Below are 17,366 nucleotides of genomic sequence, written 5' to 3' on the forward strand. Positions count from 1 at the left end.
AAATCTCAATTGTACATTCATGAGAAAATAGAAATAAAGAGCTATGTGTGATGTCTCACTGTTACTATGAAAGGAGTTATGGCCTCAAGAACTTTAAGGAGTTTCCTGGACCCTAGACCAAATGTTGAAAATCACTGAACTTAAAAACTACTATAGTCGGACCACTCGGCATCGCACTGCACAACAGCACTGGCTTCCTTACGTTAAGCTTTAAGCTCCATGGTGTTTTCCCCTCCACTCTTTCAATCAGTGGCTCCCAGACGGCATGGGTTTCATTATAATAGTGAACCTGAAAAGGTGAAGAACTTCAATTGCTTAGTTGTTCAACATTAATCATATAATTATACAATCAGTGGGAAAGGTATATTAAACTACTGTTTTATATCCAAAGACATTTGAAAACCCCACCTAAAGAAGCACACACAAAACACAATATAGATCCCCTCGCCCCACTGCTTTACTGTCAGGTATTACTTAGAAAGAGAGTTTTAAGAATAGCAATCATAGGTAATTCGATACCATCACATTAACATTAGACTATGTACTTGCTACAGCTGTGCATCTTACTTCTGCAATGGTAGTTTCCAGCTGTGCTCTGGAGGTGCCAATGTGGCCATACCTCTAGTGTCATGTCAGCAGCAGCAGCCATTAGAGAAGTCCAGTTTTTAATATTTCCAGAGAACTTGGACTCTGCCAATAACAGGGGCACGGTGCGATGCCCAAGGCCACATTCTAAGGTGACTTGAACTGACTCCACAGCAACCACACAATTTTCCTCTATTGATGGATGTTCAAAGTCTCTGAAATTTTCTGTTACTTCTGTTGCCATGTCAACCCCGAGAAACCAAGAGTTATAATCAGTAATAGATTTGACAGCCCAGAGATCATCCGTCTCCTTAGCAGTGTCTTTCCATTCATCTTCTTTGGTCTTTGGAGACATAGCAGCCATGATTGTCATCACAGTATTAAGGATTATAGGTGAGATCTTTAAAAATGAAAGCAGAAAAATATTTAGAATAAATTCCTTCCCAAATGAGAATTTAAAAAATGACTTAAAAGTTAATAATTAAGTAACTTAAATTTAAATATACTAAATATTCCTGTACAAAGGAAAATAAGAAAAGAGGAATTCAACTAATTGCATGAGGATTTCTGCGTGGGTTGTCTGGAATTAAGTAGTTGATGTTGTATAAACAGTCAAAACTCAATGGAGAACTGATAGTTCAGAATTAGATAATATTATCACACACACACACACACACACACACACACAGTGATGTTTTCACTGTATTCCTAGTTAACTTTCCCAATCAAGCAGGAGGCTGAGATGGAAGACCATTTTATTTACACCCCAAGTGCTAGGAAATTACACCTGCTCATCTCTGGAGAATGCCCACAGGCCCACTCTCCTATCTCTGCCACAGTGCTATACAAATACCAACCTTTAATCCACCTGATACCCTCAGCCCACCCTCCAAAATGCCACCAGCACAACTACTTTAAAGCCAAACCTAGGTAAGTCATTGCTGAGTTAAAATTCCTCATAACTTTACAGCATTCACCACATAAATTCAAATTCTCCTTGGCTGGTTGCAAAAAAGCTGATTGTGAGGTAGTGCCTGTTTAACTGGCTCGCCAGAGTTTGAGACACAGCAGGGTAGGTAGAAAGATTCTTTATTAGTCATTTCTCATAATATATACTTCCCTAAAACACTAAACAGAATTAAGACATTACCAAAGTGAGACTCCAGCACACTGCACCCAAGGCCTTTCTTTATTTTCCCTTGCCTTATGAACATCACCTATTCTTAGTTAACAAATGTTCAGTCTTATACTCTACCACACCATCTCCTGGGTCAGAGGCTCACACTCGAAGTTCTTCTTGAGTTCAGCTTCTTCAGACTTTGCCTTTGCATGTACCTCTGGTTGAATATGGATAGGCTTTTCCTCTTCTTCATCAATCATCTACCTTCTATCAAGTCTGGAAACTTACTTCAGGAAGCCCTGCTTGCAGATAGCTTTTCCTATTTACTTGCTTGTATGCAAGGCCCTTGCTTTTCTCCCAGAAGCCCCTTGTGCATGCCGCCTGCATGAAAGCTATGATCACTGATCTCCGTGTGTCATTAACTCTCTCCTTGCTAGAACTGTTGATACTCAATGCCCTACACAGGACATATTTACACATAGTAAAGGTAAAAGTGTATGGCAGAGTATAGTAGCACACAGCTCTAATTCCAGCACTAGGGAGACAGAGGCAGAGGGATCTCTATGAGTTAAAGGCCAGCTGGGCCTCCAAAATAAGAAGTTAACATGTTTATTTAATACATACATACATACATATATACATATATACACACATATACACATATACACATATAGACACACATACATATATACAGATATGAACTATTATCCCAGCAGTTAACCTAGTGTCTTAGAGAAAATTCATATGAATTCAAAGAGGCTTTGCTCCACTTAGCACCCCATGTATTTAAACTGGAAATTTCATTAATTAGCAAAACACAATTTAAGACAATTTAATAAAATACAGCATTTTTGAAATTCTGGAAGATGTACCACTATTTACACAATACTACAGATGAAACCCATTTAGCTTCAATTCCACCATTATCTGTCTCTGACCTATAAAGCAAAGCTCCTATCATTACTGGCACAAACCCCTTCCTGTTTTTCATACTCTGGAAAGAAAGAAAACCAGAATTCTCCTGTATTTTCCACTCATAAATGGGCAGAAAGTCAAGCTTAAAGAGCTGACAGGCCAGGCTGGGAACTGCTCACTGTGTGAAGGGCTCTCTGGAGAAGCCATGAGGACCTGAGCACAGATCTCAAGCAGCCGTGTAAAAGGCCAAGTGTGCAGGCTATGTGAGCTTGCTGAACAGTCAGTGCAGCCTACCAATGAGCTACAGGATAAATAAGGGACCTCATCTCAAAAAATAAGGAGAGAAGGAAACCCATAGCCAACTTCTGCCTTGCCAGGCACACAGCACACAGACTAACACATAAGGAAGTGGGCAAACAGAATCTGAATGCTACTAGAAGAACTGGAGTTCTTTCTTCTTTCAGTACTTTACATTAGGGTTTAAAACACAATAAATCCTCATCATTCATCTCACATATGTACCTGCTGTTTGCATATCTGCAAGCAAAAGAGAATATTTGACAAAAGTTATTGAACTGAATCAAATTAAACAGCAAATAAAAACCAAACAAACAACTACAAATAAAGTAATCTCATCTTCATCTCACTACACTTTTCTTTTCCCATCCGTCTCTGTTCTCCCCTCCTACACAACCCCCAACATACGCATGCAATATAAAAAAGAAACTCTCATAATTTGTACTGATAAGAGGTATTATTACAGGCAGGTAGGATATCTCAGTGGATAAAAATCTTGCCATGTAAGCCTATCAACCTGAGTTCAATCCCAGTTAGAGGAAAAACTGACTCCAGAAAGTTGTCCTATGAACTCTATGTGGTGGCATGGCATACATATTCACACACACACACACACACACACACACAAGCACATGCACACATACACAGTAATAAATAATTTTTATTAAATTACTTCAAAAAGTGTTCTTTATAAAACAACATAAATAAGCAAGCATATTAAAGAAAAGATGTTTCCAAAAAAGTGACCAGCAACAATACACAAGGTGTGAGACACCAAAAGATACTGTTGCAAAGCACTGAAAATATACAATACTGCATAAAAGTAAACATGAACCTTCAATCAAAGAATATGTATGAGAGGCACCAACCTTAATTATGAATTCTTTAACCACAATGTTTATGTTTTGTTTCCCTGAAGCCCATGTGCACTTTTCCATAAATAAAGAGCAGGGTTGTAATACCTAGAAAGAGAAAAATGAAAGTCACATTTCCCCGGGAACAGATCCCTTACCTACTGTACACTTACAAGAACTAGCCTGGCTTTACTGCAGCAAAGGCACACCAGCCGAGGCTCTCAGTGAAGCTCTTCCACACCACAATTCTATACCACTGGGGCATTCAAGGACTTTAAGTAGACCTGGAAAAAGTCTTCACTCCAGACCCAAAAGAAGGAATAGGGGTGCAGGTTTACTATCCCAAAACCTTTCCTTCTTCCAAGAAGATCTTCTATATCAGTGTTTTCAACCTCCCCAATGCGGTGACACCACCCACCCCCATGTTGTGGTAACTCCCAACCATAAAATTATTCGTATTGTTACTTTATGAATGTAATTTTGCTACTATTAGGAGTCATAATGTAAATATCTGATATACAGGATATCGGATATATGGCCTCTAAAGGGGTTGTAACCCACAGGTCAGGAGCCATTGTTTTAAATGATGCCCTGCATAAAATGTACCTTTGGGATAACTATAAACAGGAGCAAAGACCTAGGGTACACCTAGTATACAATGTTTCATGAAGACTAGCAGGGTTGTGAATAGCACACAGAGATGCTCCTTCTAAGAACAATCTCAACTTTAGTCTTGATGAGCAGTGAACTATGAAACCTGGAATACCACATACATCATAGAAGATATAAAGTAAAATGCCTCTTAATAAACGAGGCCATGACAACGGCAGAGCTATGTTGGTTTTGAATTAGAACCTGCCTTCAGTGAAGTGATTACTATCAGCTTTCTGTGACATATAAAAGAGAAATTGATTATCAAGCACAAAAGCCTAGGCTTCTTTTTGCATAGAACATATGTTGAAAATTATTCAAGCAACATAAGATTCTCGTATCATAAACTCACAAGATATGGCACTAAAAATAACTAGTATAGCTGAAGTAACTAAAATCACAAACTTCAATAATAATGCAAAGCATGGTTTAAATTAACTTTTATCAACAAATACAACCATCTCTTTGGGTCACATGACGCCAATTAAATTTCTTTCATAGCTAGTTTACTTTTTCATTCACTTATTGGTTTTACTACAAAAATAAACAAACAAGAAAAACACAAATAAAAAGCTAGAAACGTTCATCTGGAGAGGCCCTACTGTCAGTAGAGGCCATGACTGAGGAACATCATGGAACCTTAAGTGTCAATCATAACACTGTCTCCCTGGCAGAGCCTTTGACGATCCCACCATCACAATAAGTCATCGCCAGCATCCACAGTCTTTCTCACCGTGGTGATGCTCTGCCCTCTCCTTTCTCTGAGGAAAGGGCAGGCAAGCACTTTCAGGTCTCTCACAGAAGCTTCCATCATCTGCTCGAGTTTGGACGTTGAGAGGGAGAGGTTGCACTGGAATGAGGCTGTGAGAGCAGGAGCATCGGCCTTAGTCAGGTTGGCAACAAACACCACTTCTGGGTCTGTGATCATGGCCTTCAGAGTCATATTTGGCCTCACAGAGTCATCTGAAGAAACAGCAGGGCAGAAAACATTTAATGTAAATTTTCACAATGGGCCTTGTATCTATTGCTGATTCTATAAAAAAAAAAATAAAATACAATTAGAAACCAAGCCAAAGTCAGTCACTCCTAACTGGATCTTTTAGAAATGATATGGTTTGGGAAGTTTCTTGGCATGCAACTCAGGTATGTGCACATATAAATAAACACATGGTGTTAAGTAATGCTGTGGGGCAAGGAGCAGAATTCAAGAAAGAGTTGCTAGGAAAAAAGAGCCTCTGATGAAGGAAAGTCAGCTGTCACCAGTTTACTTCAGCTACACCCACCAGGCCACCCTCCGTGCCACATGATCCACAGTACAAACTTAGAGAAGTCAGCATGACGTTATCAGGTATGACCACCATTCAAAACATCACAGCACACGGGAAAAGAACACTCCGATCTTGCAAATGCATGTTCAGTTTGCAAGTTTGCCAGATTTTACATAACAAAACAAAACAAAATACCTGACCTTAAAGCAATTTAAAATTCAACCTAGAAAATCATCAATCTACTTCATAAAGGTGGAATATAAAAACTACCAACTTGAAAATGGCTTCCACCATTCTCCTTCTACAGGCTTCCTCAGAGTCGAAAGGGTCGGTCATCCTTTGTCCTCCTCTGCCCCAGACTCCTACATTCTAGCTTGACTTCTAACCATCAATGCACTAGAATTCTTCAAATAATCTTGTTTGGATAAATGACTCCCTTTTATAAACAGTATTCTGCCTCTGACTGGTTACTCCCTCTGTTTCTAGACGAAGAACACCGAATGGAGCCAGAGTATCTTCTGCCCCATCACAGAGCACGTTGCCTTACCTCATTTAAAAACGCTTGCTGGAAATTTACAGAGAATACTCTTAAATCTAAAAGCCTAATTTTACTTCCTCAAATTCTCCATCTCTTTGTTCCCCTGTTTCTAAATTTTGTTAAGATATAGATATCTTTAGGACAGACAGGTAAGTTCTCCTAACCTTTCTCCATCTTGACTCTTCCTGCGGCAGCCTGTCTTGATGGAATCTGTATTTCTTTTGCAATGTTTTCTGGACTCTGAGGCATAGCTTTGATGAAGAAATCAGCCACAGTCATCAGAAACTCCACACTGGCACACACATACAGCTTGTCAAGGACAGCATCGATCTGGCTTCCATTTTTATCTTGGCTATAACTCACATCAATCATAGAACTGTTGTTGTTTTGGTCACTCTTTCTGTCAATCATCCTGAAAAACAAACATGCCATTCGTTATCTGACCCCCTCTTCTCTGAACAAAATAATAAAGAAATGAAAATGTTCCCTTGCATCTTAATCATCTTCCTTTCACCTTTTAGTTGCTAGGCTGAATAGAAATACATCAGTGTTAATTAGAACATAATCACCCAATTAGCAACCAAGACATGGCTGCCTAATCTTCAAAGAAAGATTCACATGATTAAGCATTATGGAATATTCTGTAATTATAATGCTATTCCAGGAAAGCTGAGGACTACTGAAAATGATCTTAAGCAATCAGCAATGCATGAATGCAGTCCCTCAAAATATAACAAGACCTCTCATATTAAATTAAACCTTCCCCAAAAGAATATATCTATAGAAAATGATTACTGTATAGAATTTATTCCCATAGTGCTCAATGCAGCCCAACCAACAAGTGTTACAATGACGGTTCCTTCATATCCTCACAAGTCCTAGAGAGATTAGCTTACCTACCAAATAAAATGATTTTATCAATCAGTGATAAATACCTAAAGAGCTATGAACAGCTACCCTGGCCATGATATTTATAACCAGAAAACCTGGTTATGAGACAGCATACTTTCCTTATGTGTTCAACTCTCTGAAAAACATAGGGTTCAGCAGAATCCAGGAAACAGTCAAGGTTCCCAAGTTTAAATAGCAATATAGGTTTTCACACAAAAAAGTACAAATTATGACACATAACTTGAGAAATTAAATTTCATGCCAGACTGATAGTTTTCATTTTTCAAAATGAGTTGATAAATATGGTGATACTACAGAGTATATTACTGATGAAAAATTAAAGAAATTCTGCAGAATTGTTTTGAAAGACAAAGTAAATAAGAAAACAAAGGGATGTGCAATTTTAAGGATCCTAAAAACAATAATGATAATTCTGCCTACTGGCAAAAATCTGGAAAAATATGTTTTCCATGAGCATTTAACCACAAAAACTCCTTTGGTTCTTGTGATGGTTTATATATGCTTGTCCCAGAAAGTGACACTATTAGGTGTGGCCTTGTTGGAGGAAGTGTGTCACTGTGAGGATGGGCTTGGAGATCTTCCTCCTAGATGCCTGAGCATGCCCAGTCTGTTCCTGGCTTCCTTTGGATAATGATGTAGAACCCTCAGCTCTTCCTGCACCATGCCTGCCTGGATGCTGCCATGCTTCTGCCCTGATGACAATGGACTGAACCTCTGAACCTGTAAGCCAGTCCCAACAAAATGTTGTCTTTTATAAACTTGCATTGGTCATAGTGTCCATTCACAGCAGTAAAACCCTGATTAAGACAGTTCTCATTGCTAAGCTGGTATTTTGTTTTATTAATAAATTCCCCTTTCACTTAAAGTTTGAGGCAGGGGAATCAGAGAGGCCTATGTGTCTTCTCACAACTCAATTGTGAGAATATGACCAAAGGCTAGACTCTTCTAAGGAACCCACTCTGCACAGTGGCAGCCTGACATCCACCTGAACTCTGATCTGACAAACCTGGATGTTGCTCTCTCGATTCCTTCTCGGAGATCATCAAGAGTACACGTCTTAAGTTTAAGGCTGACATTCATAGACCCATCCTTGAACATCTTCCCAGCCGAAGCCATCAGGTGTAGTGTGAGCTCACCCAGACGGAAACTGTCATTATGAAATGAAAGCCCGGACTCCTGTGGTACATTTATCAGGCAAAGGAATACAAGATCTTTAAATATTACATGAGTTCATTTAAGCACATTCCTTAACTCAAAGCTTGAAAACAAATTAATTCACAAAGTTCCTAAGTGCAGAATCACATATATGACACTGAGTACACAAACCCAGGAGTACATGGGTGCACTCAGGCACCTGTCTGCACCCTGGGCACTACTCAACATGTACACTGACTCCAGACAGTGCAGTGAATGTAAGACACTGTGAATGACAGTACTACTGGCAAACAGAATAATTTTAACTTATAAATACAGACACACAAACTTGCATAACTATTTATAATATCTTATAATAAATATTTTTATTTTATAAGTTAGTTATGTCATATTTTAATGCCTATAACATGTCATATAAATACATATAATCTATATTTATTATAGATTTTATATCCATGTTCATGTGCATTGCATGTGCTACTTTGTGTTTTATATTTTCTAGAAAATATACACTATTCATATATTTCTACAGTTGAGCTTTGTCATAATATCTGTCATTTATGCATTGAGCTGCCTAAATCTCTAGCTCATGGTGTTCATTGCAAGCCTCAGCAAATGGCTTTACTGACAGTGAAAGTTACACGCACTCTTCATTTCACTTAAGGCCAGCTGCCTGTTGATCCCGCCTTAAGATGCTGCTGCTGTTTTCGGCTTCTTCCTTTAACCTTCCTCATTCAGACACTGCATGCTTTTTTTTATTTTTATTTTTGCATTAAATTAAGCACGTGGCCTATTGGTCATATGCAAAGCTTGCGTTAGTGATGGACAGAATGCATTTGTGGCTGTTTCTGGAAAGGGAGAAAGCCTCCGCACCTTTCCTCAGCCTGGCAGGATTAGAAACACAGCAGCCTGCAGACCCAGGCATACTTTCCAGTCAAACAGTGGTTTGTAGATGCACTGAATTTTATTAATAATTAGAACGAAAAATGTCACCATTCAAAAGCTGAATCCTCTGAAGAGCAAAGGATTTACCTCAGAAATGTCCTCCTTACCTGGCAGCTCTCACTGTTGTTGTAAAGGATGATGGAAAGAGAGTCAAAGTGGAAATCAAACTGAAGAGTGACAGTCCGGTCCCCGGGGGGCTTTGGGTCACTCAGCTCTTGTTCTGAAGGTTCAAACATGAGTAAGAAAATCACAGAGCTCTTACGTAGGCACACTATTTTAAACATTTTAAAGCTGGGATGATAAATTATTATTCCAAATTTACACCATATTTAAATAATTCACCAGACAATAAAAATGGCAATGACTTGTCACTATATATTTAGTAAAGGGCAAAGTTTCAGGGGCACACTACAGGATAAAAAAAAAATGATCTTATAAGTAATATCAAGACAACTGTCTGAAACATCCCTTCAAAGTAAGGGTAGTTCCTGCAATGACCACAGCACGTTGTCCTAACTGGTTCAGTCACACTCAGGACATTATCAAACTGAGTGTACGGTGAAGCCGTACAAGTCAAGCCCTGCCTAGAAGGAGAGGCTGGCCCAGGTCTTCTGTGGGCCTAGGACACTCTCCACAACCTTCACTGCATCTCAGAAGAGAAGATCAGCACACCAGCAGAGCTGGAGCACAACACCGTGGGAACCGTTGGAATACCAACAGGAAGGGGCTCTAGAGGGAACTTCATTTCCCTTCCTATCTTTAGACAGGATACACAGAACAGATCCTGCTTCAGTGCTCTGATGTAGCAACTCTACAATCCTTTTGGAGACTTGGGGTCATTCTTTATGAAAGAAAGTCTCCTCAAGTTACTAGAAAAGCAAAGCTTTGCAGGCTGGAAAAAAAACCTGGGGCTTTGGCTCTGTGGTTTCAGAAAAGAATTTGTTTCAACCTTCACTGTATTTGTAGTTTGCATCTGAACACATTTATATTTTCTCAGGTGTGTTGTTAACCAGAAAGTGAGAACCAGAACTACAAATTTGATCATAGCTAAATCCAACAAGACCATTAATCATCCACGTCTGTTCATCTCCACAGTGTCTAACTTTAACAACAGCCTACTTATCTAGCATCTGTGCACACCCAATACAACCCTAACTCAAAGAAGTCTTGTCCCATCTACTTAAACCAGAAACCTCTTTCACACACTCTTAGAATCCCAAAACAAGCCTCGCCTACATTATAGAAGCAATGCTGATACCATAATAGTAATCACTGATGGCAGCTTCAACAGTTAACTCAATACCCCGAGTCTCATGAAGCACACAGAACAGTCTAGAGGCATCCATGAGCACAAAGGGTCCTGCTTTAGTTGTGGAAATATCACCTATTGACTATCTCTTAAAATCATCTGCTAGCCATATCGATGGCTTTAAATAATGTAAAATGTAAGGCTTGGCACAGTAGAGCACACCTATAATTCCAGCACCCAGGGGCTCAGTCAGCAGAACCATCACAGGTTTGAGGGCAGACTGGCTACACAGTAAGTCTTCTTCAAAAACAACAGGAAAGAAAAAATAACTGAAATTATATTCCATGTACCACTTTAAATGGCTGAATTTAAAGGGCCACAGAGCTCTTAAGACATGTAACTTTAATAATCCAAAACTGTCCTGTACACTCACTACATCCTTCTCCAGTAAGGCCAGGCATAAAGCTGCTACTGTAAGAGAATACCTTCCTTCCTCATGATAACATAAGATCCTTTTCTCTCTGAATTATTCTGACATCCTACTACACTGCCTGCCTGCTTTGAGTTTTCTCTCAATGTAAACCACCTCAGTGCCCAGGGAATTTAGTATATTTATCTTCTATAAGCCAATCACAAATAATCACTATGCAAGCAAGAACAACTGACCTCCCCTCACCACAGACAATGCATACATCCCCTGGGTGCTTCAATAGGCAGCCCCAACTCCAGCAGATCTTCCCTAGTAACCATGAAGAACAAGTAGGTCCTTTCACAGCACCGTGTGCTGGAGAACTAACACAGCAATGAATCATTTCGATAGTTTTTCAGTGACAACACAGAAATCTGCATCAGCCTTTACCTTTAAAATAGTCAGGCCCACTCCGAGCATCTCTCTTCATTCTTGCAGCCTCGTGGGCATACTGGGTAGGGCTTGGTTGTGAGGAAGCTTCCCCAAGGTTTTCCAGCAGAATTTTCATTAAAACTGTCAAGTCATCTTGACTGAGAGCAACCTGAAAACCATCAAAATTTGTTTATGTATGTAAGATAAAACATAGTATTATGTATTTATAGCCTTTATAGATGAATGAATGATTCATCTATTTTAGAGAGAGAGAGAGAACATGTGTGCTGAGACTACAGCATCAGTAGCCTCCTGTGTAGCCAGATCCTCTGGAAGTCAATGCCCTTCCTGCCTGACCCGGGGCCACACCACCATTTCCTAGGCCTCACTCCAGGCTCCGTCCTGCCCCTCTCTCACTTCACCCAGTACCAGTGCCTATGCGATGGTTTGCTTCCCATCAAGCTCAATTCAGAGAGGTGTTCAGTTTCTGATCTCTACCAGATCTGAGATGTTCCCTTGCTCTGCAGCTCGGTTCCCAGCATGACACAACTGGATATACATAAAATATCTGTTTATCTTATCAAGCAATAGTACCTCTTATAATCAGATCCAACTACTGAGCACTTTCTAAAGCACTCATGCATATGAGGAAGGCAGCATCTCCCTTTTACCCCTACAAAAGGGTGAGATAAAAGAAAGACCAAGAACCTCAAGTCAGATCTGTATCAGCTCCATGCCTTTAAGCTCTGTGCGAACCAGGTTTCTCAGCTTCTTTTGATTGCTACTGCAAGCCTTTTTATCTGTAGGACATGAATAACAACACCTTTCCAGTGGAGAGATGAGCAGCACAAAGCAGCCAGACTGAATGAGACTGCCAAAGGCCATGGAGATCCAGTAATTCCAGCTCTGCTTTGAAGCTTCCCACCCTTCTCCTTGGACAACCCTCTGCCAGGAGCTATTCTCACATAGATCTGAAAACCCCCTCCTCTCAGCCGTTTCTAGCCTGCTTTCTGTAGGCTGCTTTTAGAAGGAAAATTACTAGCTTAAAGATTAGCCACATAAGCTAGATGGTCAGTACATACAGAGCTCACCCGAGTGGGCTCCAACAAACGAAGCTCACCTAGGCTACCATAGCAACTCCTTTCCACTTCACCTCCTCATGATCAATTTTCTGTGCCAAGTTCCTATAGCAATTGCCAATTTTCCCCTGAGATTCTGAGAGACAATTCTGAGAACCTGTTCCTGAGAAATGATGTAAGCCCCTTAAGATTGTTCCCCAAATACAATGACTTTCCTCCTTCACCTCTCCCTACACCTTGCTTGCTTCCCTTTAAATTGCCCTGTGTAAAAAATAAAATTTGACAGCTTGATCAGAATACTGTCTTGCTGTCCATCTCTCATGTCTCTTGTCTCTCACCTTCTCCTAGGTGTTCCGGGGACCCTGTTGACTGTCGTGTGGGTCAGGACAACCCTCCCTCCCCACAGGACACATAGCAGTTCGTACAAAACATACACATGTATACTCTTCAAGCTCTGTCTAGCTTCCTGTTTATATGATGGGAGAACAGGAAACACCAAGTAATAGCCAAGAACCTTTTGCTTACCCCAAGCCCAGTCCTCTAATAACAAGTGTGACATCTTGTTTAAAACTTCCTTGGGTGTCCATTCCTACTTGTGATGTTACCCAAGGTGACAGACCTGCCTGTAGACTAGCCAACATGAGAAACTGTATCACCTACTACCCATCTACACATCTGGAGGACAATGCTGAGAGGTGACCCCAAGGTTTCTAAGAACTGTCCAAGTGATCCACTGGAAACACACTGCTGGGGACATCTACTGATAGCCTTCCTAGTTTAACACTTGACCTCAGAAACCCAGTTAGACACAAACTACACCTCTGAAAATACTTCTGCCTCCCAAATAAATGCACATGCCTGCTCAAGTAACTATTTCAAACTATAACACTATGCAAGCTGTTGTGCCTCACTACATGCAAATCATGCATCAAGAAAACATGCCTAAATCTAGAAAGAATATTTTTCTTTTGAATATAGTATCTGAGCATCACTTTTAATTCTCTGACAATTTAACTACATTAAGAAATTTAAACTAATTTTCTAAATTAAGAAAGATATTTTCAGTAGATCCCCACTGGCCAGATCCTGGTTTTACCGAATGCCTAACTAAAGTAGAATAAGGGACAGTGTGGGACAAGGACAAGCTCACCCCAGGCACCATGCTCCAGCAAGGCAAGCCTCCCCAGCACTTTCCACACTCTACAGACTCACCTGCATAGGCTTAAGCTTCCCTTTTATCTCCATGCCTGGAATCTGTGTGTACCACGCTGCCGACAAATTTCGCTGTATTGACAAAAGCATGTTCACTGGTTTTAAGATTTCAATGTCATGCTGAGGCAAGTCAGCCTGTAGAACAGTTCTGAAAGAAAAATGAGTATATATATATATATATACTTTTAAACTTACTTAAAATGAGAACTGCCATGTTCTAAATGCTTTTATAACACTTTCATAAACACTTAAAAACTGTGATGAGAATTATTTTAGAACATGTTTCTAGATCAGAGTTATATGCAGAGCTACTGGAAACAATAAACTCAGATAAACTTTGAATCAGGTCTGAATAATGTGTCACCAAGACAATGTTGTATAAGTGAAGGCCATTCCTTGCCAAAACTGAATCATAAGAAACTCACCGTACATTTATCCCTTGATGTAGCATTGTTATTTCTCCAAACTCAAGGAGAAAAACATTCCAACTCTGCAAGTTACTGACCATATAACACGAGCCATTTCTAGTCTGTCTGTCAATAACCCTTCACATAACTGAGTAAGTACTGCTTTTCCATAGCATCACAGCTTTCCCATTGTGATTCAGGGACTCTGGGATGCTTCACTGAAAACTAAATGTAACAAGGTTCAGGAGTGAGCATCTTAAACTGTACTACAAATGAGAAATGTCTCCCACAAAAAAAAAATAAATAGCTATGTGGAACTTAGGAAAACAAAAACAAGTGTTACCAAGCACACAGGAGCTTACCGTTTGACATAGGCTCTCATTATGTTGACTAAACTCATCTTAACCCTGTGAGCTCATGGCCCGCTCACCTCAGCATCCTGAATTAGTGGGAATAGAGTCATGAGGAGCGTCCCCATTCCTCATTAGGAAATTTTAATTTCAGAAGTATTTTTTTAAAAATGCGAAGAATAACCATAGTGTAAAATTAGGATAAAACACGGCCCTACAAAGCACACCACTATTAGCTGCTGACCAGAAAGCAGTAGTCAAAGTCTCCTGGTTGGAATAAACAAAGAACGAGAGTTAGAAATCATCCCAGTAATTACTGCAAGTGAAAAAACCGTATGGCAATGCATGGAACTCAACAAACGGCTCAGAACACACATGGACACACCTGGACAGCTTCAGCTGAGTCAGCTGAATGCTCATCTTGTCGGCCACTGGGGGAAGGGCGAGCTGCTCCACAGAAACTAAGCTAAACTTGTTCTCAACTCTGATCAGGCCCAGATCTGCAATAACGACATTAGGTGACACAGAAGACTGGGGAATAGTGATGACAGGTGCTTTCAAATCAATGTCCATCAGAAGTCGGAAGCTCTTCTGGGCCAGGTCCTTCACACTGGATGCAGCTCTCTCTGCGGCCTGGGCTGTGGCTGTGCTCAAGGCTTCCTTGGCAGCTTGGAAATTGTTGAGGAAGCTCTGTTAGGAGAGAATGCCAGGTGAACACAGTCCCCCAAAGAAATGAAAGGGAAGCTCAATGGAGAGGGCACAAGAGCAAAACGTGATTATAACTTCAACATCATTTTCCTCAGAATAACTAGGCACCTTAAATCGGAATTTAAATGAAAAGGATGTTGAACAGCACTCTATACCAAAGTAGACTCTAATCTGTACTTTGAGGTTGTAAGAATGAAATTTATTCTCAGCAACACATGCCTTAGCAGCTCATTCATGAATGTTCCACAGATGCAAATATGGCCGTCTATCACCCAGCAAACATTAACAGGAATCAAAAGTTATTTGTGGTTAAGACACACTTCACCTCCATTTCAACTGAAAATAAAGTATTTTCCAAATGAAGAATCTAAAACCACTATTCATGGATTCATTAATCATAGAGTGACTTCATCTCTCTCACAACCCCAAAATATACACATTCTAAAAACACAAACATGATGACTTAGGTATAAATGTATGGCCAGTAAGCTCATGAATTGGCAGGTTTAAACTCTTCAGACCAAGATTTGTAAGGATCCAATAAAAATAAAAATTCCATGGTCTTGTTTATCACAAATATAGTCAAACTCTAAGTTTTAATATTTGTTGTTTCAATTATATGATGACTTTTGGGCATTCTACCAAATAACTAATATTGAAAAGCCCTAAATTATAATATTAAATCATACAAATAATAAGATACATAAAAATAATAGCTAAGTATGGTGATGCACACCTTTAGTTCTCAGCACTTGGGAGGGAGAGGCAGGAGGATTAGGAATTCAAAGTCACCCTAGGCTATACAGTGAACTTGAAGTCTGTCTGGGCTATGAGATCCTATGTATTGAAAAGCAAGTACTAACAAACAAGCAGTACATACATGTGTATGTGCATGTGTACATACATAAATAAAAATAAAAACAAAAAGTACTTTACAAGTACTATAAAAATGTTAGAGAATGATAGATTTTACGTTCTAAACAATGATTAAAGCTTCCATTTGGTGACTAGCAACTTGACTCAACTGATAAAGGTGTTGACTGCCCAAGCCTGGCAACATGAATTTGATTCCTAGAACCCACAAATGGTAGAAGGAGAGAAAAGACTCCACAACATTGTCCTCTAGCCGGCAAATAGGATGCTGGGGCACACACACACACACACATCACATCATACGTGTATACATGTACACATAAGTCATTTTAAGAATTAACTTTCATTTGCTTTACCAGCATTTAAAAGGTTTACTTAATTAGAATATTCTGTTCATAGTTCTGGTGTTTACACAGCCCTTCATTATGTCTGAAGCTTAAATGTGCACCAAGGAACCTGTACTGAGGACTGGATTTGTAGTCTCTGACACCACTGACGGCACTGTGCCCGTTAGAAAGGAGGGCCTGGGGGAAGGAAGCATAGGCACTGGGACCTGGCCCATCTCTCCTCTCTGTTCCTCAGCATCCAGGAGGTCACCAGCCTTGCCCAGCACACAACTATCTAGGTTCAGGTGCATAGCCACAATACTTATACTTCACTAAGAAATAAAAACAAGTAGAAATGAACTTACCAAGAGAGACATGAAGAACTTATGAACATAGACAATCTGAATACAGCCCACTTTAAGACTAAGTCTGCCATCCACTTTAGACATATCGCCATAATTCTCTCCTTCTGTGGCATCTGGATACAGACTCATCTGGAACCGGAAGACTTCATCTCCCAAAATAGAGACCGCCTGACATTACAAGACAATTGGTTATTATGTCCGAGCTATAGAACTCTGCTCTCTGGACCCTAGGACACTTCCTGACCACAAGAGCCTGACAGGTGAAAAAGCCACATGGAATTCAACATCAGCCCATGCTCCCCACCTCATTAGTAAAGTACCAACCCACCACTGAGCTTCCCAGGAATAACTTTTCCAAATCACCACACATGACCTCCCATCTCTGTCCACAGCCCTAATAAGCCCACCAACATGTCAGACAAATAACAAGTGTATGGTGGCATCTGGTCCCCAAAAGCTACACTTCAACACAGAAATTAGTTTTGTGATTACCTTTTTGTGAATGGACAGTGAATCGACATTCATAACTATGATATTCTTAAGTCTGGCAAATACATCAGTCTGCTTTGGCTTCACAGAAATAGAGGCATCCATTCCTACAAAAAGACACCATTTACAGATATTTCCTTTCTGTAAGCAAGCTCAAAAGCACTAACATACAACTGAAATACGAGATAAATAAAAATAGTGTGGAACATGTTAACACAGTAACCTCC

At 40.0% G+C, this 17,366-nt stretch overlaps 1 protein-coding gene across 1 annotated transcript in view; it reads right to left on the reverse strand.

The window, feature by feature from the left end:
• Vps13c (vacuolar protein sorting 13 homolog C) overlaps positions 1-17,366 on the reverse strand; it is a 152,811-nt gene that overhangs the window by 49,068 nt on the left and 86,377 nt on the right. The window contains exons 42-53 of the mRNA XM_052187918.1: positions 17,143-17,246; positions 16,651-16,818; positions 14,764-15,068; positions 13,622-13,769; positions 11,349-11,499; positions 9,348-9,460; positions 8,147-8,316; positions 6,393-6,640; positions 5,156-5,385; positions 3,787-3,879; positions 620-985; positions 203-289 (exon numbers count right to left, since the gene is read on the reverse strand). Coding sequence (XP_052043878.1) covers positions 203-289; positions 620-985; positions 3,787-3,879; positions 5,156-5,385; positions 6,393-6,640; positions 8,147-8,316; positions 9,348-9,460; positions 11,349-11,499; positions 13,622-13,769; positions 14,764-15,068; positions 16,651-16,818; positions 17,143-17,246 — 2,183 coding nt within the window. The remainder of the gene's footprint in view (positions 1-202; positions 290-619; positions 986-3,786; positions 3,880-5,155; positions 5,386-6,392; positions 6,641-8,146; positions 8,317-9,347; positions 9,461-11,348; positions 11,500-13,621; positions 13,770-14,763; positions 15,069-16,650; positions 16,819-17,142; positions 17,247-17,366) is intronic.

The sequence above is a fragment of the Apodemus sylvaticus genome, chromosome 7 (genome assembly GCF_947179515.1).
Source record: "Apodemus sylvaticus chromosome 7, mApoSyl1.1, whole genome shotgun sequence".
NCBI lineage: Eukaryota > Metazoa > Chordata > Mammalia > Rodentia > Muridae > Apodemus > Apodemus sylvaticus.